Here is a 22,678-nt window from a genome sequence, read left to right on the forward strand (position 1 = left end):
ATTGAATGTTTACTAAACTGCAAGTATCTTTCCAGGGCAGGGTATAAGGAGTAAATAAAAACAAAGTTGCTAGGCTTCCCTGGTGGTGCAGTGGTTAAGAATCCAGCTGCCAATGCTGAGAACACAGAATTTTAATACATTCACCAAATTAAAGGACAAGAACATACTGTAGACACAATTTAAGACAATTTAGAATCATAAACAAAATGTGAGGTAGACTGACTAGTGAAATTCACCAAATTTTGGTTAAGAAAATTTTACAGTAATAAAGTAACACAGGTGCGGGAAGATCCTACATGCCGCAGAGCAACTAAGCCTGTGCGCCACAACTACTGAGCCTGTGCTCTAGAGCCCGAAGCCACCGCAATGAGAAGCCCGCGCACCGCAATGAAGAGTAGCCCCCCACTCACCGCAACTAGAGAAAGCCCGCGCACAGCAATGAAGACCCAATGCAGGTCTTATTTTTTATTATTATTTATTTATTTTTTATAAATTTATTTACCAAATTTATTTATTTATTTATTACCAAAAAACTAAGTTGCTAACCTCACAGAGATGACACTCTGGTGGGAGAAGACATAAATTAATACATATATATTATATCAGAAAGACATAAGTAATATTTTAAAAGAAGAGTAAAGGAACAGAAGTAGTAGACAAGAGAGTTGTTATTTTATACAGAGTTCTGAGAAGGTGACATCTGAGCAGATGCCAGAATTAAATGGAAGAAGAAAACATGGAAATCTGGGGTAAGAGCCCACCAGGCAGAGTAGCCAGTGCAAAGGCCTTAAGAGGGAGCCAGTCCAGTATCCAATAAACTACAAAGAGGCTGCTGTGGCTAGAGGGGAGAGAGCAAAAGGGAGAGTGGCAGCAGGGAAGGCCAGAGGGGCAACAAGGGGCAAGGTCACGTGAGGCTTGGGAGACAGCTGAGACTATAGGTTTTATCCTGAAAAAAATCCGGGTGGGGTGGCACTGGGGGTCTTGAGGGAGGATTAACATGACCTAACTTACATTTTTAAAAGATCATTCAATTTGCTAGGTTGAGAATAGACCAGAGTTGGGGGGTAGCAGGGGGCAACACAAACGTAGAACGTGAAGACCAGGAAGAGATGGTATTTTGGACCAGGCGGATAGCAGAAGTTGTGATAAATGCTCATATTCTGAAATATTCTCTAGGTAGCCCCAACAGACATTCAGACACATTGAATGTAAACTCTGAGAGAAAAGAAGTCAAGCATGATGAGTCCATAGTTTATGACCTGGGTAACTGAAAGAGTGGATTTGCCGCAAAGTAACCTGCAGAGAAAACTGTGCAGCAAGCAGGTTTTGAGGGGAAAACTTGATATTAGAAAGTTCTGATATTAGCAGGTTTTGATATTAGAAAGTTTGTAGTATTTATTAAATATCCAAGATGGGAGAAATAAAGGCATATGTTTGCTGATGAGACTGGTTTATTAAAGCGGGGGAAATGACTATGCGAGACAGACAAGAGTAAGAGGGAAGGGGTAGGATCTAGTGCACACGTGGAGAGATTTTCAGCGTGGAGGACAGACAGTTCTTCATCTATTTAAAATCTGGAAGACGAGGTAAATGGGCACAGACGTTACGTGGGTAGACAGGTTGGCAGGAATCAGTGCAAGGTTTCTTCTGGCTGCTTCTATTTTCAAAATGAAATAGAAAAGAAAATTCTTGTTTGAAGGAATTAGTGAATCCCTTTTCACTCCCTTGCATAAAACCTTCTATAGGCTTCCCCTCACCAATAGAATAACATTTTAACATGACAAGATCCCACAGGACCTTTCTCCATTGCCCCAAATGCTCAAGCCACGGGGGCCTTCCCTCTGTGCCTCAGACACATGACAAACTTACACAAACCTTGGGTCCTTTGACTTACTTGTCACTCCATCTGGTAAGCCCTCTCTCTCACCCTCCCAAGTCTGGCTAATTCTTATCATACAAGGCCTCAACCATCCCCCCCAGGCCTTTCTTGAGAACCCTACCTACAGTGGCCCATGCTCTCCTCATAAGTTACTTACACATTTATTATGCATTGTTTGCTTCTTCCCACAAGAACGTTTCATAGAGAATAATAGCTCTACGAAAGCAGGTACTTTATTCTAGTCTATTCACTCTGTGCCTCATAAGCCTAGAACCACATCTGGCATATAGTAGGTGCTCAATGAAAATTTCTTAATGACATATTTGAAAAAGTAAATGAAAAAAATGCATGTAGAGCATATAACAGAGCCCCTGGCAATAGTAAATCTTCAATAAACATCAGCTGTTATGATGGTAACAAAAACAGCCATGGCATCAATCATGAGCACAAATATGAAAGGCTAATCCTCCTCTGTGCTCTTGAATCAATTCCCCTTTTTTTGTTAGAGACTTTCTTTCATTAATTATATGTCCCTTCCTCCTCTTCACAGGCTCCTTCCCTTTAGCTAAAAATGTGCAATATTTGCCCACCGTTTTTTAAAAATCAGTTAAAACACACTTTTTTTAACTCTGTATTATCTTATTAGATACAGCCAAGTATTTTCACAGTTCGGCCTCAAAAAAAGGGTATTATTTTGGTTAGGCTACTCTTGGTTAACCAAAACAAATCTTGAATGAACAAACTCATTTTTATTTACTTTTTCTCTACTAGCTAGTTTCTTTAAGTTGAATGAAACTACTTAATATTTGCATGCATAAAATATTAATAATTACAGAATAGTATACAATGAAAAATAGGTATTTTATCTTAGTCCTCCCTCTCTAAGGAAACTAGGTATATTCTGTGTATCTTTCCAGAAATTATGTATGCATATGCAGACATATAAATATCCTTTGAAAATATCAAATAGCACCATACTGTGCACACAATTCTGCATCTTGGGTTTCTTCCAGCTAATGAAACATCTTGTATGACTTTCTAAAGTACACATAAAGAGCTGTATCATTCTTTATACTTGCCACATAATGTTTCATTGTAGTGATAAAATGTCATCCATTTCCTATTAATTGACACAATATGTTTCCTGTCATTTGCTAACTATATGTGATGCTGCAACTACAGTAATAGCTATATGGCTATATAGCAAGACTCTTCATACATCTATAAATGAATCCTTAAAAGCAGAATTGCTGGCATAAAGGACAGCAATTCAGTTTTTTATTGATATTGCCAGATTACCTTCCAAAATAGTTTTACTAAATCAATAGTTTTCTAATCCTCTAAATAATGAACAATTATTAGTAACTGCAGGTCATATTTTTGGTGAGGGAAAAGGGGATAATTCTTGATCCTTCTTAAATCAACTAAAACTGAAACTACTCCTAAAGAAAATGTTAATACTTTACTATGACACATATTTAAAACAAAGGAAACCAAGCACTATTTCTGGGATAGAATTATTTAGAATCACTTTCCCATTTCTGCTAAAAAAATGTTTCACCTCACTACTAAACGAGTTTTTCCAGTCTTCAATAATTATTTTCCTAAGTCAACCTCTTAGGAACTCACAGAAAATGGAAAAAAGGAGTTTAAAGAAAAAGAGAGGGGGCTTCCCTGGTGGCGCAGTGGTTGAGCGTCCGCCTGCCGATGCAGGGGACACGGGTTCGTGCCCCGGTCCGAGAAGATCCCACATGCTGCGGAGCGGCTGGGCCCGTGAGCCATGGCCGCTGAGCCTGCGCGTCTGGAGCCTGTGCTCCGCAACGGGAGAGGCCACAACAGTGAGAGGCCTGCGTACCGCGAAAAGAGAGGAAGAGGAAAAACTTAAACTCAAGAGTTTCCAAGGAGCACAAGATTCTTCCGTTTCTGGGCTGGGCAATAACTTTCAACTCTTGGCATTTGAGGTATCTTTTTGTTTTGTTTTGTTTTGTTTGCGGTACGCGGGCCTCTCACTGTTGTGGCCTCTCCCGTTGTGGAGCACAGGCTCCAGAAGCGCAGGCCCAGCGGCCATGGCTCACGGGCCCAGCCGCTCCGTGGCATGTGGTATCTTCCCGGACCGGGGCACGAACCCGTGTCCCCTGCATCGGCAGGCGGACTCTCAACCACTGCGCCACCAGGAAAGCCCTGTTTTGTTTTAAATTAAAAAAACAAAAAACAAAAAAACAGTGTAATTCTTTAAAGGTCCTAATTCTCTTTTGTTAGTGAAGAAAAAATTCTCGGCTTTGTTTTTCCACAGATTGCAAACTCTTTAAGGGTGGGGTGGAGGATTGCGTTTGTAAACGGCTGCCCACACTTCAACGGCGTTTAGCAAACAATAGTTATCTCTGCTATTACCTTGAGAGCCTCTGGCCACAGGCTATCCGGACCCTCTCTCTGCGAGCCCCAAGCTTCCTTTTCCTCCAGACCCTTATAACTGCTCCCCCAACCCTTATCCGTGGACACGCCGCCGGCCTGGCGTCCCCCGCGCCGCGACGCAAATGGAACGGCCTATGACGTCACGAGGCCGCGGCTCAATCAGACGCGGCGTTTGGGAAATTTTAAATTTAAAGGCGGGGTGGATCTTACGCTCAGAAGCGCCGGGCGCGGAGGTTTTTGTACAGTTTCCTGGGATCCAGCCCGGCAGGATGGCCGATGAAGGAGCCGTCGCCGTCGCCGTCTGCGTGCGGGTTCGGCCGCTCAACAGCAGGTAGGTGGGCCAGACCTTGCCCAGGTTCCCGTTGCGGCCTCCGGCCCGGGCCCGAGCCGCAGGAGTGAGTGCTCGCTGCTCCTTCCTGCTCCGCTGCCTAGAAACTCGGCCATTGACCCGCTTTGTGCCTTGGTTTCTTATGTGTAAAGTGACGGGCCAGGATCGGAGGATCTAGAGGATACTTTCCAGCTGTGGGATTCTCTTAAGTCTATAACTCCGGCTCGCCGACATTAAAAACCCTACTCCCTGCGCTGCTCTGCCGTCCCCCCATCTGCGCTCCCCATCCCTCCCCCAGGAAAGTCGCATAGGAAAAATCCTTACCGGCACTCTTCACAGCTAGTCATTTTACATTTAACTGACGCTCTGTCCCCCTTTACTGTATACTCCTTGAGCGCAAGAACTAGTCAGTCTTCTTCCATTGTATTCGGTAGACCCTCAACACTTCAGTGACTGAACTCCACGTTCAGAAGGTTGAATGACCGATATTCATCAAAATTGATTTTTTTTTTGGTTCAGTGTACTGTACTAAACACACACTACTATCGTTGCCCAGTGGATCTTACGTTCTAAAGGGGTAGACAGAAAATAAAGTGAAAAATATAGAATATTAAGTGATGATACTGGAGTAATAAATGCTATAGAGAAAAAACAGGAAGGGGCAGAAATGAAAATGAAGTCTGTTTGCTTTGCCTGTCTCGGGCCTTTGCCCCAGAATGCTGACACATTTTGTTTGAGAGACATTTGTTAACCATTACTGGGTGTTTAATAAATAAGAATATCAAAATGAGGAATTTCCTATTTTTAAGAAGCTCATTAATGCATTAGAAGAAATCTACATAAAGCATTATAATACATCATGACAGGTGTTATGATAGACAGGTGGAGAATGTTTGCTAGAGGAGTCTTTAGTCCTTAAGTGAGAGTTTAGGGGAGGGACAGGGCTGTGTAGGAAACTCCTGATACTTTTCATGAATGAAAGAACAGTTAAGTTAGTTAACGGAAACATAAGTCAGGGTATTCCAGGCAGAGAGGGGTCGAATCTTATTTTGGAGTGACCTTCAGGCAGTTGATTTGTATGGAGTTAGGGTGTATATAGGACTTTAGAGGAAGATATGGGTCAAAGAGAGAAATTACAATGATCCAGGTGTCATGTGCCAAATTAAGGATTTCAGATGGTTTTTAAAGGCTTTAAGCAAGAGGGACATAACCAGAGTTGCATTTTCAACGTACCTTTTCAGCTGCCAGTACTGCGTTGGAAGGTGGAAGTGAAGAGCTTCACAAAGAAACTCCCATGAAAGTGCAGGAGGTCACAAAGCCCCATTTAAAATCCACCATTGACCCCTCAAAGGTGGATTTTCCACATTTATCCTATTTATGGTATATGTCATTACCATCTTTGAAAATATTCATCAGAAGATGAGGTCTTTTCAGTTATCTTTCATGTAACACAACTTCTGTGACCAGTTATTCTAAAATGCAGTTTTTTTATTCTTTTAGAGAAGAGGCGCTTGGAAAAGATACTCAAGTTTACTGGAAAACTGACAATAATACAATTTATCAAGTTGATGGGAGTAAATCCTTCAATTTTGGTAAGTTTATAACAGCATCAAAAGTTAACCTGGTATCATTTTTCTATTATGAGTGCAAAAGCCTTATGAATAACACTGGATTTGTCACTAAAGATCAAACTAAGCCTTCAGTAAACTGCTTCAGTGGAAACTTTGAAATATTGTTCATCCATTCATGTATGCTAAGTAAGATAATAAACTGACACTTAAAACATAGCAATAATAAAAAATAATAATAAGTAAATAAAAAATTAAACACAGTTATAGTCATAGTGCCTTTTAACTGAAATTAACATTTTTCCTCTTATTCATCAACGTACTTGTGGCGTAAAACTCTGTAAGCCCAAAATATGTTATTTAATGTCAAGTCATCTTTAAGATCTTCCAGTTTGGTTTCTTTGTTGTTGTTGTTTCTTTTTTGTTGTTTCTTTTCTTCTTTTTTTCAGTTGTTTTTCAAAACTTTTTAAAGAATAAATAGTGAAGATATTCCTTCTTTGTCTGGTAGAATACAGCAGGGACCTATCTCTGCTTTTGTGGATCTTATTTGGTGGAAAGAAAGGCTTTAAACAAGTATTTGCACTTATGATGACATAAGCTTTGTGGGAGTTTATAGCAGGGATCTAACTAATCTAGGTGTCTGAAATGGTACCACTTACACTGGGACCTGCAGGATGAGTGAGAGTTAGCTAGGACAAAGGGACTTGGAGGACCTAACGGTTAACTAGGTTGATTTGTGTATTGATTTAGCATGTATATAGTGCTGACAATGTGCCAGGTGCTGTTCTAAGCACTTCATATATATTAACTCATTTAATCCTCCTAATAAGCTTATATATATTTAGTACCTTCCCATTTTAATGAGGAATCAGAGAGGCCTGGAGTCACACAGCCAGCAAATGAAAGAGTCAGGCTCCAGATCTGTGTTCCAGCCACACTACCATGCTGCCACTTAGGCACCATAGAGCAACAGTGACTTCCTGTCACCAGCCTCAGGAGTAAGTGATTAAGTTGTCCAATTAGTGTTTAACTAGAAAGCCACAAAGATACGCAGAAGAGAAGATGATTCCTGGTAAAGGAATGTTTGGTGGTATTAACATAATTTTTAAAAGGTAATATGTGCCAGAGATTATAAAACCTAAGTACCACAGATTCTCAGTAGCCATATACGCCCATGCAGGTTTTGGACTCATCCAGCTGTCTGAAACAGATAACATTAAAGTTTGAATCACCCTGCCATTTCTCCTTGCTCTAAAATCATGACCCTTAAGCAGCCTTCAGATGGCACTTCGGTTTTCCATATTGTTCTGCCCATAGGGCAGATGTGTGGTCATGGTGCGAACAGTGTGGTCACTGAATTTCTCATTGTAGGTCAGTACATTGCCCTCCTGATTTGCAAATCCATTTCTCGTGAGCTTTTTAATGTGAGGGCACTGCTAAAAGAGTGGTTTATTTTTAATATGCTAACAAAAGCGGAGACCACATCCTGGACTTGTAAATTTACCAGTGCAAATGCTACTCTAAACCCAGCCTTTAGCAGCACTTCAGCTTTGGTCAGTACTTTTCTTCCAAATATCTGCGTTTTTTGGTTTCGTTTGAGCTAGACCTTCTTGCTAGGTATGTTAAAAACATTAACATTTCTCAAAGAATAGTAATAGTTTATATTTCCTAAGTATTAACATATGTTCACAATAATTCTATGAGGAAGATAATATATATCCATTTTACACATTAGGGAACTGAGGCACGGAGACATCAACCACTTCGGCCAAAATAACACTGTAAATGGCAGAACCAAGATTTGCAGGCGGTCTGATTCTGGACCCCCATGTTCAGCCACCATGCCCTACTGCCTCTTGAAAGCACATAGGGTAACAGACTTGTATTTTTTCTGTGTGAAGACCAACACATTTTACCTAAAGAGAAGAGTATTTTCAGAGGACCAATAAGTTGAAGGAAATATTGTGTCTTAAATCTTTTATCATACCATATCCTGACAATTTTATTTCTGTGGGCAACTACTAATTCAGAATGAAAACAGTTAATTTGTTTGATTTAACTTTTATGTTTTGTTTTTTAGATCGTGTCTTTCATAGTAATGAAACTACTAAAAATGTGTATGAAGAAATAGCAGTACCAATCATAGATTCTGCCATACAAGGCTACAATGGTGTGTATTCACTGCAAAAACATTTCAGTCTTGGGTGTCTGTTTAGCAAGTATTGATAGTTTTATACACTATAGATTCATTTTTAATCTTTGCATGTGTGTGTTTTGTTCTTGCAGGTACTATATTTGCCTATGGGCAGACTGCATCAGGAAAAACATATACTATGTTGGGGTCACAAGATTATTTGGGAGTAATACCCAGGGCAATTCATGACATTTTCCAAAAAATTAAGAAGGTAAATAATTTAGCTAAATTTCTAGTACATGCAGGTAAAAGTGGTGATAATAGGATAGCAACCTTAGTCTTCTCTTGTAATGATGAAGTATATTTATAGTTATCTCTTGATTATCCATGAGGAAAGAAGGAAGGCATAGCATAGACTCATTTTTTTTCCCACAAACTTACTAACTACAAAGCTTAAAGTTCTTTCATTCTTTCCTTTGAATCATGAAACAGTACTCCCACCAAAAAGTGGGCATTAAGGAACAGGAAAATCTTATCACAATGATTAGGTCCTCATTGCCTTTGTTTAGCTACCAGTGATTATTAAGGAGCAGTAAAAAGTAGACTAGATAGAAGACAAGGGAATCAGAAGGTCAGAATAGGCAAGCTAATTAGTTGAGTTGGTTTTAAATTAGTTTTTTCATCATTATTTTATTTTTAATTTCTTGAATATGTGTAGGTTTTATTTTGAGGTTAGAGAATTGGACTGGGTATTTTCCTGTTATAATTCTATGATACTATACTTTTCATTATTTCTGAAAAAATGCTTTACTGTTGTTGTTGCTTGTTATCAATACAGAAGCACAGGGGAAGTTTTGTTTTTTGTTTGTTTTACAAAGATAATTTCCTGAAAGACAAATACCACATGACTTCACTTATATGTGGAATCTAAAAAACAAAACAAATGAACAAACAAAACAGAAACAGACTCATAGATACAGAGAACAAACAGGTGGTTGTCAGAGGGGAGGGAAGTTGGAGGAATGAGAGAAATAGGTGAGGGAGATTAAGGGGTACAAATGTCCAGTTAGAAAATAAATGAGTCACAGGAATGAAATGTGCAGCATGGGGAATATTGTCAATAATATTGTAACATCTTTGTATGGTAACAGATGGTAACTAGGCTTATCATGTGATCATTTTGACATGTATGGAAATATTGAATCACTATGTTGTGCACCAGGAACTAACATAGTGGAATAGGTCAACTATACATCAGCTAAAAAATAAATAAATATTTTTAGGGCTTCCCTGGTGGCACAGTGGTTGAGAGTCCCCCTGCCGATGCAGGGGACGCGGGATCATGCCCCGGTCCGGGAAGATCCCACATGCCACGGAGCGGCTAGGCCCGTGAGCCATGGCCACTGAGCCTGCGCGTCCGGAGCCTGTGCTCCTCAGCGGGAGAGGCCACAACAGTGAGAGGCCCACGTACCGCAAAAAATAAATAAATAAATAAAAAGTTTTAAAAGATAGTTTCTCAAAGAATATTTTAATATTTAATATTAGCACATAAGCATTCATTATTAGATTTTCATAATTGGATGATCTCTGATGTTTTCTGATATGTTTTCACATATCTTTTTCTTCTAGTTTCCTGATAGGGAATTTCTTTTACGTGTGTCTTACATGGAGATATACAATGAAACCATTACAGACTTACTCTGTGACACTGAAAAAATGAAGCCTTTAATAATTCGGGAAGACTTCAATGTAAGTAACAGAGTGGCTCAAAAAAGAGTTACTCATTGGGATTATTTTTCTTGAACATTTGCCTTTAATTTCTATATATTTTAAAGTGTCTCCTGTTACTATCGTTCGTTTTTTATTTTCTTTCTTAAACATTTATAGAGATTATCTCTTAAGTAACATGTATAGTTTTTAAATATTGACAGCTATAATATTGTGGCATAAGTGCCTAAAAAGAGCAAGCTGGAAGTATCAGGTTAGAATTCGGTGTATTTTGGTACAGGAAATAAATTGTAAATAGCATAGATTTAGTTGTTATTTTTGTACAGAATAAAAGTGCCCATTTTCTACTCTTAACTTCCACAAATGAATTCTATAATACTTTGCACTTTCTTTTTGAAATGCAAAATTTTAAGTGACTTATAGTTCTCTACTTTTCCCATAATTAAACTTGTTTCAGAGGAATGTGTATGTGGCTGATCTCACAGAAGAAGTTGTTTATACATCAGAAATGGCTTTGAAGTGGATCACAAAAGGAGAGAGTAAGACTTTATACTGTATTTCTTCAAAACACGTGTAAAAACTATTTAATTGATGTATTTAGGCTTTAAATCACACTTTTCACTTCTAAACTTAAATACAAGTTAGTGTTTTTCTTTGGATTGTAATATACACAGCTGAAATATGATTCTTTTACAGAGAACAGGCATTATGGAATTACAAAAATGAATCAAAGAAGTAGTCGTTCTCATACCATTTTTAGGATGGTAGGTAATTCTCTCTATATTTGGTCTTTCCAATTAAAAATACACTAATTTTTCTACAAGTTGCCTTTTCTTTCTAGATTTTGGAAAGTAGAGAGAAAGGTGAACCTAATTTTGAAGGATCTGTCAAGGTGTCCCATTTGGTGAGTATTGATGAACCGTGATAAAGTACTAAATGAGCCGAACCAAAATTTAATTTAGCTGCTGTATGTTTGGTTTCATGAGAACTGTTAACTAATTGGCAAAAGCATCTATAAATTGGTAGTTCAGTCTCATCACTAACATGAGATTACTAGTGGAAATGTGGGAAGAGTTCAGAGAATCTTACTTACTGTGATCTTATAGCTGCCATTTCCTGAACTTTAGATGTAAGAACTGTAGGAGTTGAGGCTTTCCCTAACTAGTAATTGAGGAAGGGTTGATTCCATGCACATTTAAGAGTTAAAGTAATCTTGGAATTTGGTGATTTTTTTGTGTGTTTGGGGTTTTGAGAGTTTTTTTGGTCTCTGCCAATGGTATTGATACTTATGAGATGAACAAAAACCTGGGTGAGATAGTTAAAAAATAAATCAGATTATTCAAGTTCATAGTTAAGTACAATAAGAAAATAAGCTTTGTATTATAAACAGTGTTTTAGACTATAAATCCCTTGAAAGGAAGAGTGATATCTCCTTCATCTTTGTAACTCCAACGCATTGTACATAGTTTATATTCAATACCTGTTTGTTGATAAGTGAATATAAGCATTATGCAAACATTCCTCCATGCTGCACTGTATCATTTCTTTTTTTTGTGCTTCCTTTCTATTCCTTACCATTATTGCTTTATTCTGTCTTCAAGGCCTAAATTCTTTAGTTTGATGTGGGATATGATGTAAGATTTCTCGATTTGATTTGAAAACTTCAGGGGAAAAAGTAATAAATCTATAATATGTTTGTTTTTCAGATTTTGAAAAATCAGAGTCTTAAGTATCTAATTCTAGTTCACCTGAGTTATTTTACTATACAAGTATATCATTTATTTTAGTAGATTAGTCTTTAACAACAACGAAAAACATAAAACCTAACTTCTGTTTTGTTTTCCAAACCTAGCCTGTGATATATCACTACAATTTTAACTTTTCTCTCATAGTTTAGCTTTAATTATAAATTAAGTTTAATTATAATTAAATTTAATTATAATTTAGCTTGACGTATTCAGTGATCTGTTTGGTGTCTTTTATTATATTATTTGATGCTCCATCATCTGGGGACCATAGAAACCATCTGGTCCAACACTCCAGACTTCCCACTTACTCTAAGTATCTTCTTGGAAAGAAGTCTTCCCCAAAGAGTCTTTTTCTGGCTCTTTGGAGGTGGTCTTTTTATGAGCGTCTCCTGGCCTTTCTGGAATAATAACATCCAGGTGCTCTTAGCTCTGCTCCTTTATTCCCTTTTGTGGCTTCTTTCCTACTACGCTCCTAATCAAAGCACAGGAGTGTTCTGTGGCTTTTCTTCCCTTGTTTGCCCTTGTTACCATTTCTGTGTTGACGATGGTCAAATGTTTATTGTTACTAAAGTCTCTGAGTTCTATTTTATTTATTTTTTTATACAGCAGTTTCTTATTAGTTATCCATTTTATATATATTAGTGTATACATGTCAATCCCAATCTCCCAATTCATCCCACCACCACCACTTTACCTCCTTTGTGTCCACGCGTTTGTTCTCTACATCTGTATCTCAATTTCTGCCCTGCAGACCGGTTCATCGGTACCATTTTTCTAGGTTCCACAAATATGCGTTAATATACGATATTTGTTTTTCTCTTTCTGACTTAACTTCACTCTGTATGACAGTCTCTAGATCCATCCATGTCTCTACAAATGACCCAATTTCATTCCTTTTTATGGCTGAGTAATATTCCATTGTATATATGTACCACATCTTCTTTATCCATTGGTGTGTTGATGGGCATTTAGGTTTCTTCCATGTCCTGTCTATTGTAAATAGTGCTGCAATGAACATCGGGGTGCATGTGTCTTTTTGAGTTATGGTTTTCTCTGGGTATATGCCCAGTAGTGGGATTGCTGGGTCATACGGTAATTCTATTTTTAGTTTTTTAAGGAAGCTCCATCCTGTTCTTCATAGTGGCTGTATCAATTTACATTCCCACCAACAGTGCAAGAGAGTTCCCTTTTCTCCACACCCTCTCCAGCATTTGTTGTATGTAGATTTTCTGATGCTGCCCATTCTAACTGGTGTGAAGTGATACCTCATTGTAGTTTTGATTTGCATTTCTCTAATAATTAGTGATGTTGAGCAGCTTTTCATGTGCTTCTTGGCCAACTGTATGTCTTCTTTGGAGAAATGTCTATTTAGGTCTTCTTCCCATTTTTGGATTGGGTTGTTTGTTTTTTGGATATTGAGCTGCATGAGCTGTTTACATATTTTGGAGATTAATCCTTTGATCGTTGATTCGTTTGCAAATATTTTCTCCCATTCTGAGGGTTGTCTTTTCGTCTTGTTTATAGTTTCCTTTGCTGTGCAAAAACTTTTATGTTTCATTAAGTCCCATTTGTTTATTTTTGTTTTTATTTCCATTACTCTAGGAGGTGGATCAAAAAAGATCTTGCTGTGATTTGTGTCAGAGTGTCCTTCCTATGTTTTCCTCTAAGAGTTTTATAGTGTACGGTCTTACATTTAGGTCTCTAATCCATTTTGAGTTTATTTTTGTGTATGGTGTTAGGGAGTGTTCTAATTTTATTCTTTTTACATGTAGCAGTCCAGTTTTCCCAGCACCACTTATTGAAGAGGCTCTCTTTTCTCCATTGTATATCCTTGCCTCCTTTGTCATAGATTAATTGACCATAGGTACATGGGTTTATCTCTGGGCTTTCTATCCTGTTCCATTGATCTATATTTCTCTTTTTGTGCCAGTACCATATTATCTTGATTACTGTAGCTTTGTAATATAGTCTGAAGTCAGGGAGTCTGATTCCTCTAGCTCTGTTTTTTTCCCTCCAGACTGCTTTGGCTATTCGGGGTCTTTTGTGTCTCCATACAAATTTTAAGATTTTTTATTCTAGTTCTGTAAAAAAACTGCCATTGGTAATTTCATAGGGATTGCATTGAATCTGTAGATTGCTTTGGGTAGTAGAGTCATTTTCACAATATTGATTCTTCCAATCCAAGAACACGGTATATCTCTCCATCTGTTTGTATCATCTTTAATTTCTTTCATCAGTGTCTTACAGTTTTCTGCATACAGGTCTTTTGTCTCCCTAGGTAGGTTTATTCCTAGGTATTTTATTCTTATTGTTGCAGTGGTAAATGGGAGTATTTCCTTAATTTCTCCTTCAGATTTTTCATCATTAGTGTATAGGAATGCAAGAGATTTCTGTGCATTAATTTTGTATCCTGAAACTTTAACAGATTCATTGATTAGCTCTAGTAGTTTTCTGGTGGCATCTTTAGGATTCTCTGTGTATAGTATCATGTCATCTGCAAACAGTGACCGTTTTACTTCTTCTTTTCCAATTTGTATTTCTTTTTCTTCTCTGATTGCCATGGCTAGGACTTCCAAAACTATGTTGAATAGTAGTGGTGAGAGTGTTCATCCTTGTCTTGTTCCTGATCTTAGGGGAAATGCTTTCAGTTTTTCACCATTGAGTTTGAGTTCTAATTCCTGTCTTTCTAAAGATTGTCCCACTGTTATCTCAAACTTCAGTGGATCTAAAACCAAATTAATTTCTTCCTATTCTAATGAATACTCCTTTTTCCAGTAATACTAGCATTATCCTGGTCACCTAGGCTGGAAACCCATGTCTATTTTGGCTCATTTTTTCTTTCTTTCCCTTTTCTCCAGTCATCACCATTTCTTCCTGATCCTACCTGTCATCAGTCCATTGGGTGTCATACTCATTTAGGTTCTCATCTCTCTTGAATTACTCTGTCATTCTCCTGAGCCTGGCCTCTAGGACTCTAGTCTTCCTTTCTTCGGTCTGTTATGCAGATTTCTAATGTTACTAAGCACTACTTTTGCTGTGGCATTTCCTTGGACAAGATCTGGCTTAACCAGTCTTACTTTGCTTCCTTCTGGTCCACATAAGCTCCTCTCTTACAGATAGACTGAGCTTCTTAGTGCCTTTGAACACTAATGCTTGTCCTCATCTTTTTACCTTAATTCATGCTTTCATCACCACTTTTCCCCTTTATTATGTATCTAGGTCACTTGTACTAGATAGTATATAACAACGATTAGACTTCTTTGAGTATTTTAGAGAAAGCAGTATCTGAGACAGGACTGTAAAGCAGGAGTACATAATTACCTGCCTACTCCTCAAAGAGAGAGGTAACTTAAATCTCTGACTTTCTTTTAATGCATTAATAATATTTACTGGGCTCTCAGATTAAAAAACAAAGAGGACATCCCTCCACTACTTACTGTCTCCACTACGACGTCCCTAGCCCAAGCCACCATCATCTCTCACTTATATTCCTGCACTAGCCTCCTAACTGGGCTAACTGCTGCCACTTCTGCCCCTCTCCAGTTCATTCTCCATCTAGGGTGCCACAGTTGATCTTTCAGAAAGTTAAATCAAGATACGTCACTCTTTTGATTAAAGCCCTCTCTTGGCTTCCCATTGCGCTTGGAAAATCCACCGTTCTTACCCCTACTTACAAAGCTCTGCATAATCTGACTCCTACCTCCTTCTCTTACACTATGTGTTCCATCGCCACTTCACCAACTCTGCCACGTTGCCCTTTTTATTTTTTGAGCATACCAAGCTCACTTCTGTTTTGTGACTGAGTGTACTGGCTGCTCTTTTAATCTGCACTGTGCTTCCCTTGGTTTTACATGGCTGCCTCCCTCTGTCATTCCAGATCTGAGCTTAATGGGAAGTCTACCCCTACCACTCAGTCCAGAGAACCTACTCTGTCCCTTCTTTCCTCTTCCAGGACTCTCTTTAAATTATCTGTATTACATTTACCAGGTTATGTTTCTATCTGTCTCTTCTGTCTTCTCACCAACTTCCTCCTCTCCTCTTACCACTCCATATAGAATATAAGCTCTATCAGGACAGGGACCTTACTTGTCGAATTCATTGCCATATCCCTAGCACCTAACATACTGCCTGAAGCATGACAGTCACTTTTTTGCAACAATATTTGTGAAATGAAAGAGGTCCGTGCTTTTAAAGATGCTACAGTAGAGTCAGAGACAAATGACTAGCTCCACACAATAAGTGCTGTAAGAATAAGTCATATCTATAATGACCTCTGGGTACAGTCAAAAGAACAACTCATTCAAGGTATGGGAGGAGAAAGGTTAAAATCAGCAAAGCTACATTGAGCAGGTAACATTTGCCTTTGGTCCTGAATAAAGACTAGGGGCGGTCTAGAACTTTAGAAGTAACAAAGAGAATGGCAAAAGGTAGCACTTAGGAGTGTAGAAGTACATGAGGCGTTTAGGGTGTAGTGGGTAGTTCAGGTAGAGTTAGGAGTAAGTAATGAATAGATATGATGCTGGGGCCACACAAGTGCCAGATTGCAAAGAATCACATTCATATGATAAGGTTTTGAACTTCGTGTAGTAAATAGAAAACCTATTCTGGCGGCATTATGGAGGATGTATATAACAAAGAAGGAACAAGGGTTACAGATCGGTTTGACAAGGGAAGGCCTGAACAGTGGGGTGAAAGATGAGGGTACAGATGGGGTGTTCAAGTAAACTGTGTGTTTTAAATGTTCTTTCAGTAGTTTGGGTTTTATCTCATTATGCTTCCTGAAGGTTTATTATCATCTGTCTTACAGAATTTGGTTGATCTTGCTGGCAGTGAAAGAGCTGCTCAAACAGGTGCTGAAGGTAATGAAAACTTATGAAATATGTTGGTCTGAGTGTCTTCCTGTTCTTTCACAGAATAAAAGTGCTACCATGCATTTTAGAAACTAATAATGACAATAATAATTTTGTGATAAAAGTCCTTCATGTAAAAAGCAGCTTATGTATGTGGCTAATTATCTAATTTGGGCTACTATAGCATCAATTAAAAAACTAGAACTGTACAGTTGATAGGATTGTATAGCTGAAAAGCTCGTGAGAGTACCATGAAAACCATCTAAATTTCCATATCAGGTAAGAAAATTCAGAAGGGAAGTGGGGCACAAAATTAATATACAGACATTAATAATTCTATAATACAAATAACCAGTTAGAATATTTAGTGTGCAAAAAGACTCAATTTACAATGATGGCTTAAAAGGTGTAATACCTAGGAAGAAACTCAACAAAAATTGCACAGGGCCAAAATAAAGAAAACTTCAAAACAGACTTGAAGGACATAACCAAATACTTAAACAAATGGAAAAGCATACTTAGATGGGAAGGTGCAAAATCATAAAGATGTCAAGCCTCTCTCTGTGTTCATTTCCTGCAGCCTGACATAAAGACACCCAGCTGAGCATGGCCTATATCCACCAGACCAGACCCATGAATGGGAAATAAATGCCTATTGTTTTAAGGTGGCTTGTTAAGCAGTGATATTACAGCAATAGCTGAATAATGCACCTGTGAAATAACAGCTATTCAGAGTTATTTATTGCAGTATTTTTTGTATACATGGTAGATTGAAAACCTACATATCCCTCAACAGGGTTCTAGGTAAATAATTTCTGATACATCCATACAATGGAATTCTATGCTATGAAAAAGAATGAAAAAGACCAGTGTTTACTGATATGATGCACAATATACTGCCAAGTGAAAAAAGCAAAGTGCAAAATAGTGTGTATAGTATGCTACTATTTGTCTGAAAAAGAAAGGGGAGAAATGAATATATATGAACTTGTATTTCTACAAATCTAGAAGAATAAATAATAAACATGGTTTACTGGTAGAGGGAACAGGAACTGGTTGGGGCATAAAACTGGAATAGAGCTTTTTCCAGGTACTTTTTTTTAATGTTAGAGTCATGTGAGCATACTCACAATATTAAGATGAGAACTTTTTTTGGTTTTGAGCCTATAGTTGTCTATATTTGAAGGTTTGGAAAAAATAGATTTGAATGGAGGAATTAGAGGAGCTCTTTTAGACAATGGGCTTTCCCTCCCTCTTATTCTTTTCTTAGTCATCTTTTTCATTTTGCCATTTCTCTCAGGTGATAACCTTTCTGATTCACCTAATTGGGGGAGGGTTAGGGAGAGAGCTCCTCCACCAGTGGTATTAAAGGTGGGCTCAGATCTGGTCCAAAGCATGGACTTCAACATCTGTCCCTTTAATTTCTACTTTCTCTCATAATTTACTGATAAGTTCATCATCCAGTACAGGGCTCAATTTAGTTTTTATATTTGTTTAATAAATGCAGGTTTGCGACTCAAAGAAGGCTGTAATATAAATCGAAGCTTATTTATTTTGGGACAAGTGATCAAGAAACTTAGTGATGGACAAGTTGGGTATGTTTATCCCACTGTACTCTATCTGTTAATGCTTATGTTTTCATTAGGTCGAGAATTGTAATATTTTATTGACACTCAAATAAATGTTCTTATTTCATATATTCAAAAGCTTTCATGACTCTGTGATCATGCTTGGCTTCTTATACATATGATTGTGTCCTACTAAATTTACTTTCTATATTTTAAATATTTTTTAGTTAGTAGTTTTGATCTGCCTCATGTAACCTGTAAATAATTAATTTTTTTAACTGTAGCTATTTTAAGTTTCTACATTAAGAACCAACCACTTTTGTTATATAAAAATTCTTACTCTTTTTCTTCCCAAACTCATTTCTCACTAAGCGGTTTCATAAATTATCGAGATAGCAAATTAACACGAATTCTCCAGAATTCCTTGGGAGGAAATGCAAAAACACGTATTATCTGCACAATTACTCCAGTGTCTTTTGATGAAACTCTTACTACTCTCCAGGTGAGTGTGATTTTTATCTCAACTTAATAGGAGGGGATATCATCTTTAAGAAGGAAAAAGTACCTACTAAAAATAGGTAGAGTTTTTTTAATTCACATAACTACCTGTTAAAATAAAATTACGTGTTGTCTGCTAAATAGCATTTCTTAATTTTCCCAAAATTCAATCATTCATATCCCACCTCCACAATTTTTGCCACATCCAACACTATTTTACTGAAATTGACTTGATATTTTTCTTTTACAAACTCACTTTTTTACTTAATTGATTATGAAAGGAAACGTTATATCAGTTCCGTAAATGAAAAACTAGTATCACTTGCAACAAATAGAAGGTGACCCAAAAAACATGTGTATGTGCTTATAATAAAATAATTCCTAAATTCCTGCTAGCTAATTGTTGCCTGCCTTTGCACTGAGCCTAAGGCCTGCATTTTATGTTTAAAAAAGGAGAGGGGCGAGTAGGGGGGAATTGAATTGTCAGTAGAATAGCTGTCTCAATGAAGGACTCAATGTTTTATATAATGGATACCTTCATGTACCCACTTAAAGTAACTTCTGATACTCATACTCTAAGAAACATTGCTTTAAATAGCTACTGAGCACTGGGTCGAGGTACTGTCAGAGAAAACAGATAGAAAATAGAGTCCCTGGCTTCACAGAATGTATAGTCTTATAGGGAAGATAAGACCTGTCTTCCAACATGATTGCCTTGGATTAATACTTAAGAAGCTAGTAAATAGGATAGCCGTTCAAAGGAAGGAGAGAGGCTTTTGACTGGAGCATTACAGGCATTGTTACAGGGACATAAAATGCACTCTGTACTCAAAAGTATTAAACTACCTGGGAAGAGTACTGATTTTTCTTTACAAAACTTAATTACAGGAAGACCAGATATTATTAATTTACTTAATTTTTGTGTGTGGAGCACATAACACTCTTGTATTTTTTCCCAGTTTGCCAGCACTGCTAAACATATGAAGAATACTCCTTACGTTAACGAGGTGTCAAATGATGAAGCTCTCCTGAAAAGATACAGAAAAGAAATAATGGATCTTAAAAAGCAATTAGAGGAGGTATGTGTGAACCATGTATTTCAGTAAAGAGTAGGGACAGATTTAGAATTGAGATCTACCTAATCGCCCAGAGATTCTTAAGTCATCAATATCTGAGTTTTGCAACCTAAATTTAAAACAGCTTTCAACTAAGAAGAAATCAACTCATAAAAATTTGAGTTTAATTTACTATAAACTGAAAGATTTGGTTTCTTGAAGTTATTTTAGATTTTGTTTTTCATTTTCAAAGGGGAAAATTTGATATTTTCAAGTGGGCCAAGTGGAGATAATTTTTTTTTTTTAATTGTCACAAATTATACATAGGGAATTAGGTTAAAAAAGAGAGATCATGTATAGGTACCTAAAACTACTTTCTCTAGTTTCACGTTAACTTGAATTTTTCTTCCAACCCTGAGATAGCAATCTAATAAGATAGCATAATCACTTGTCATTGTTTGTTTTAACTATTATGGTCCTCTATTTTATATAAATCTTGCATTTTAGTGATCTTTTTAGGAATAAGCTAAAATATCGAATGGTAGTCTTATGAAAACATCTCTTCCTTTGCTGTAGGTATTCAAATCTCTGCTTTTATGACTTCTCTGCCTACTATTTATATATTTTTAGGCAACTAATAGAATTGCTTTAAGAGCATTGTAATGGCATATAGAATAGTGACATGAGAAGAAATGTATATTTGACTTTATTTTTAGTTTGAGAAATTACTGATTATGGTAACTGTGTATTGGTGTTCTGCAGGTAGGGTATATTTTATTTCAATAAAATTAAAATTCTTAGTTCACATACAAATTTCTATTCTGTTCTTTTAAGCTACTTTCGAAGTTTTAAAATCTAGCTACATTTGTTATTAACATAACCCAATATTACATTCTGTAGGTTTCTTTAGAGACTCGAGCCCAGGCAATGGAAAAAGACCAAATGGCACAACTTTTGGAAGAAAAAGATTTACTTCAAAAAGTGCAGATTGAGAAAATTCAAAACTTAACACGGATGCTGGTGACCTCTTCTTCCCTCACATCACAACAGGAATTAAAGGTAAAATTTAAAAGATGACAACTTAAACTTGGTATACAGAGAATAGAACGGGTATTCCTATGTGTTTATTACATAGTTATGCATTTCTTATCTTTTGATACAGTGTATTCAAGAAACCCAGAACTTTTGTGTTGCTATTTACCTATATAGCAACAAAACACCTAAGAGAAGAGGTTTATTAAAAAATACTGATCCCTAATGTAGAGGTCCTAATTCAAGGATTCAAGCTTACCACCTATGTTTTCTTCTAGGAGTTTTATGGTTTCAGGTGTTAACATTCAAGTCTTTAATCAGTTTGAGTTGATTTTTGTGTATAGTGTAAGATAGTGGCCCAGTTTCGTTCTTTTGCATATGGCTGTCCAGTTTTTCCAACATCATTTACTGAACAGACTGTCCTTTCCCTATTGTATCTTCCTGGTTCCTTTGTTGTAAATTAATTGATCATATATGTGTAGGCTTTATTTCTGAGCTCTCTGTTCTGTTCCATTTGTCTATGTGTCTGTTTTTATGGCACTATCATACAATATCATATCATATCAATATTGTTTTGATTGCTATAGCTTTGTAATACAGTTTGAAATCAGGAAGCATGCTGCCTCCAGCTTTGCTCTTCTTTCTCAAGATTGCTTTGGCTATTTGGAGTCTTTCATGGTTTAGAGTCTAGAGTATATTCAAGGAATCTATTTGCAATATGCTTCTTAAGAACTTCAAATAAAATTAATTAGGGATTGGAAACCACAGATGTCTAGAGTATGTGGGAATATTTTCTGTTTAAAGAAACAGAAATATTAGTATCAGGAAATTGATCTAGAATATAGATCAACATACTGATCAAAATTCTGGCTTCCAGTTTTTGTGGTTTTTATTTTTACTAGAGTAGGGATTTATTTATCCAACAAATATTTTCTTAAGAGCACAGCCTCTGGATTTGAACTACCTGGGTTTGAATCCCTGTTCTGTCAGTTCCTAACACTTGACCTTGGGCAATTTCTCAAATACACTTTGCTGCAGTTTCCTTATCTGTGATATATAGCTTGATCCCCACCTCATAGGATTGTTGTGAGAATTAAGTGAAGTAACATACAGTACATGCTTAACACTATAATTTCTGCTCAGCAAATCCTCAATAAATATATACTATTAAGATAATTATTAATAGACATTATGTTCAGGTCACCATTCTAAGTATTTAGAAGATGCTCTAGATCAATTTGTTGACTGAGTGATGAGTAGGAAATAGCCCAGTGGAAGGCGTAAGGAATAGTGTTTCAGGAAGACACTTAAATGTACAGAAGCTTAAAATTGTGGGAAAACAGTATATTTCTTGGACTTTCTGGTGGCGGGGGCATTTTAAAACCTCAGTGAAGGACTTGAATGTTGCATTATGCTAAGGACAAGGAAAAGCCTTGTATGGAACATAATCGGAATTGCATTTTGGGAAGGTGAGGCTATTATGTGCATCAGATAGATTGGGCCTCTGCAATGATTGTGGCTCTGGAGGTGGAAGAAATCGGATAAACTGGAGAGCTATTTGGGAGGTAGCCTCAACAGGATTTTGAGATTATATAGACACAGCGGCAGAGAAAGGGAGAAGGAGGTATCCAAAATGACTTGCTGGCATTACTAGGCTTTCTGGGTAGCTGGTAGCATATTCACTGAGTTGAGGAACACTGAATGAAGAGCAGTGGAGCTGCTCAGTGTTTGATTCAGGACATCTCCATTTTAAGATGTCAGGCAGTCGAAAATGTGAAAGGTCTGACATGGAGGTATCAATTTGGCATTAACTACTGCAGATCCAACTTAGAGTCCTGGGAATGGGTGAGCTTGCTCTGGAAGCATGTTGAAAATGGA

General features: G+C 37.2%; 1 protein-coding gene across 1 annotated transcript in view; it reads left to right on the forward strand.

Moving 5' to 3' along the window:
- Positions 1 to 4,560: 4,560 nt before the first annotated feature.
- CENPE (centromere protein E) overlaps positions 4,561 to 22,678 on the forward strand; it is a gene marked incomplete at its 5' end in the record, with an annotated part of 73,397 nt that continues 55,279 nt past the window's right edge. The window contains 13 exon segments of the mRNA XM_082838608.1: positions 4,561 to 4,622; positions 6,120 to 6,211; positions 8,268 to 8,357; positions 8,474 to 8,592; positions 9,951 to 10,070; positions 10,507 to 10,588; positions 10,746 to 10,813; positions 10,891 to 10,953; positions 16,605 to 16,656; positions 18,155 to 18,242; positions 18,588 to 18,717; positions 19,673 to 19,792; positions 20,669 to 20,827. Of these exon segments, the coding sequence (XP_082694734.1) occupies positions 4,561 to 4,622; positions 6,120 to 6,211; positions 8,268 to 8,357; positions 8,474 to 8,592; positions 9,951 to 10,070; positions 10,507 to 10,588; positions 10,746 to 10,813; positions 10,891 to 10,953; positions 16,605 to 16,656; positions 18,155 to 18,242; positions 18,588 to 18,717; positions 19,673 to 19,792; positions 20,669 to 20,827 (1,245 nt within the window).

This window comes from Leucopleurus acutus, assembly GCF_964270905.1.
Source record: "Leucopleurus acutus genome assembly, chromosome: 4".
NCBI lineage: Eukaryota > Metazoa > Chordata > Mammalia > Artiodactyla > Delphinidae > Leucopleurus > Leucopleurus acutus.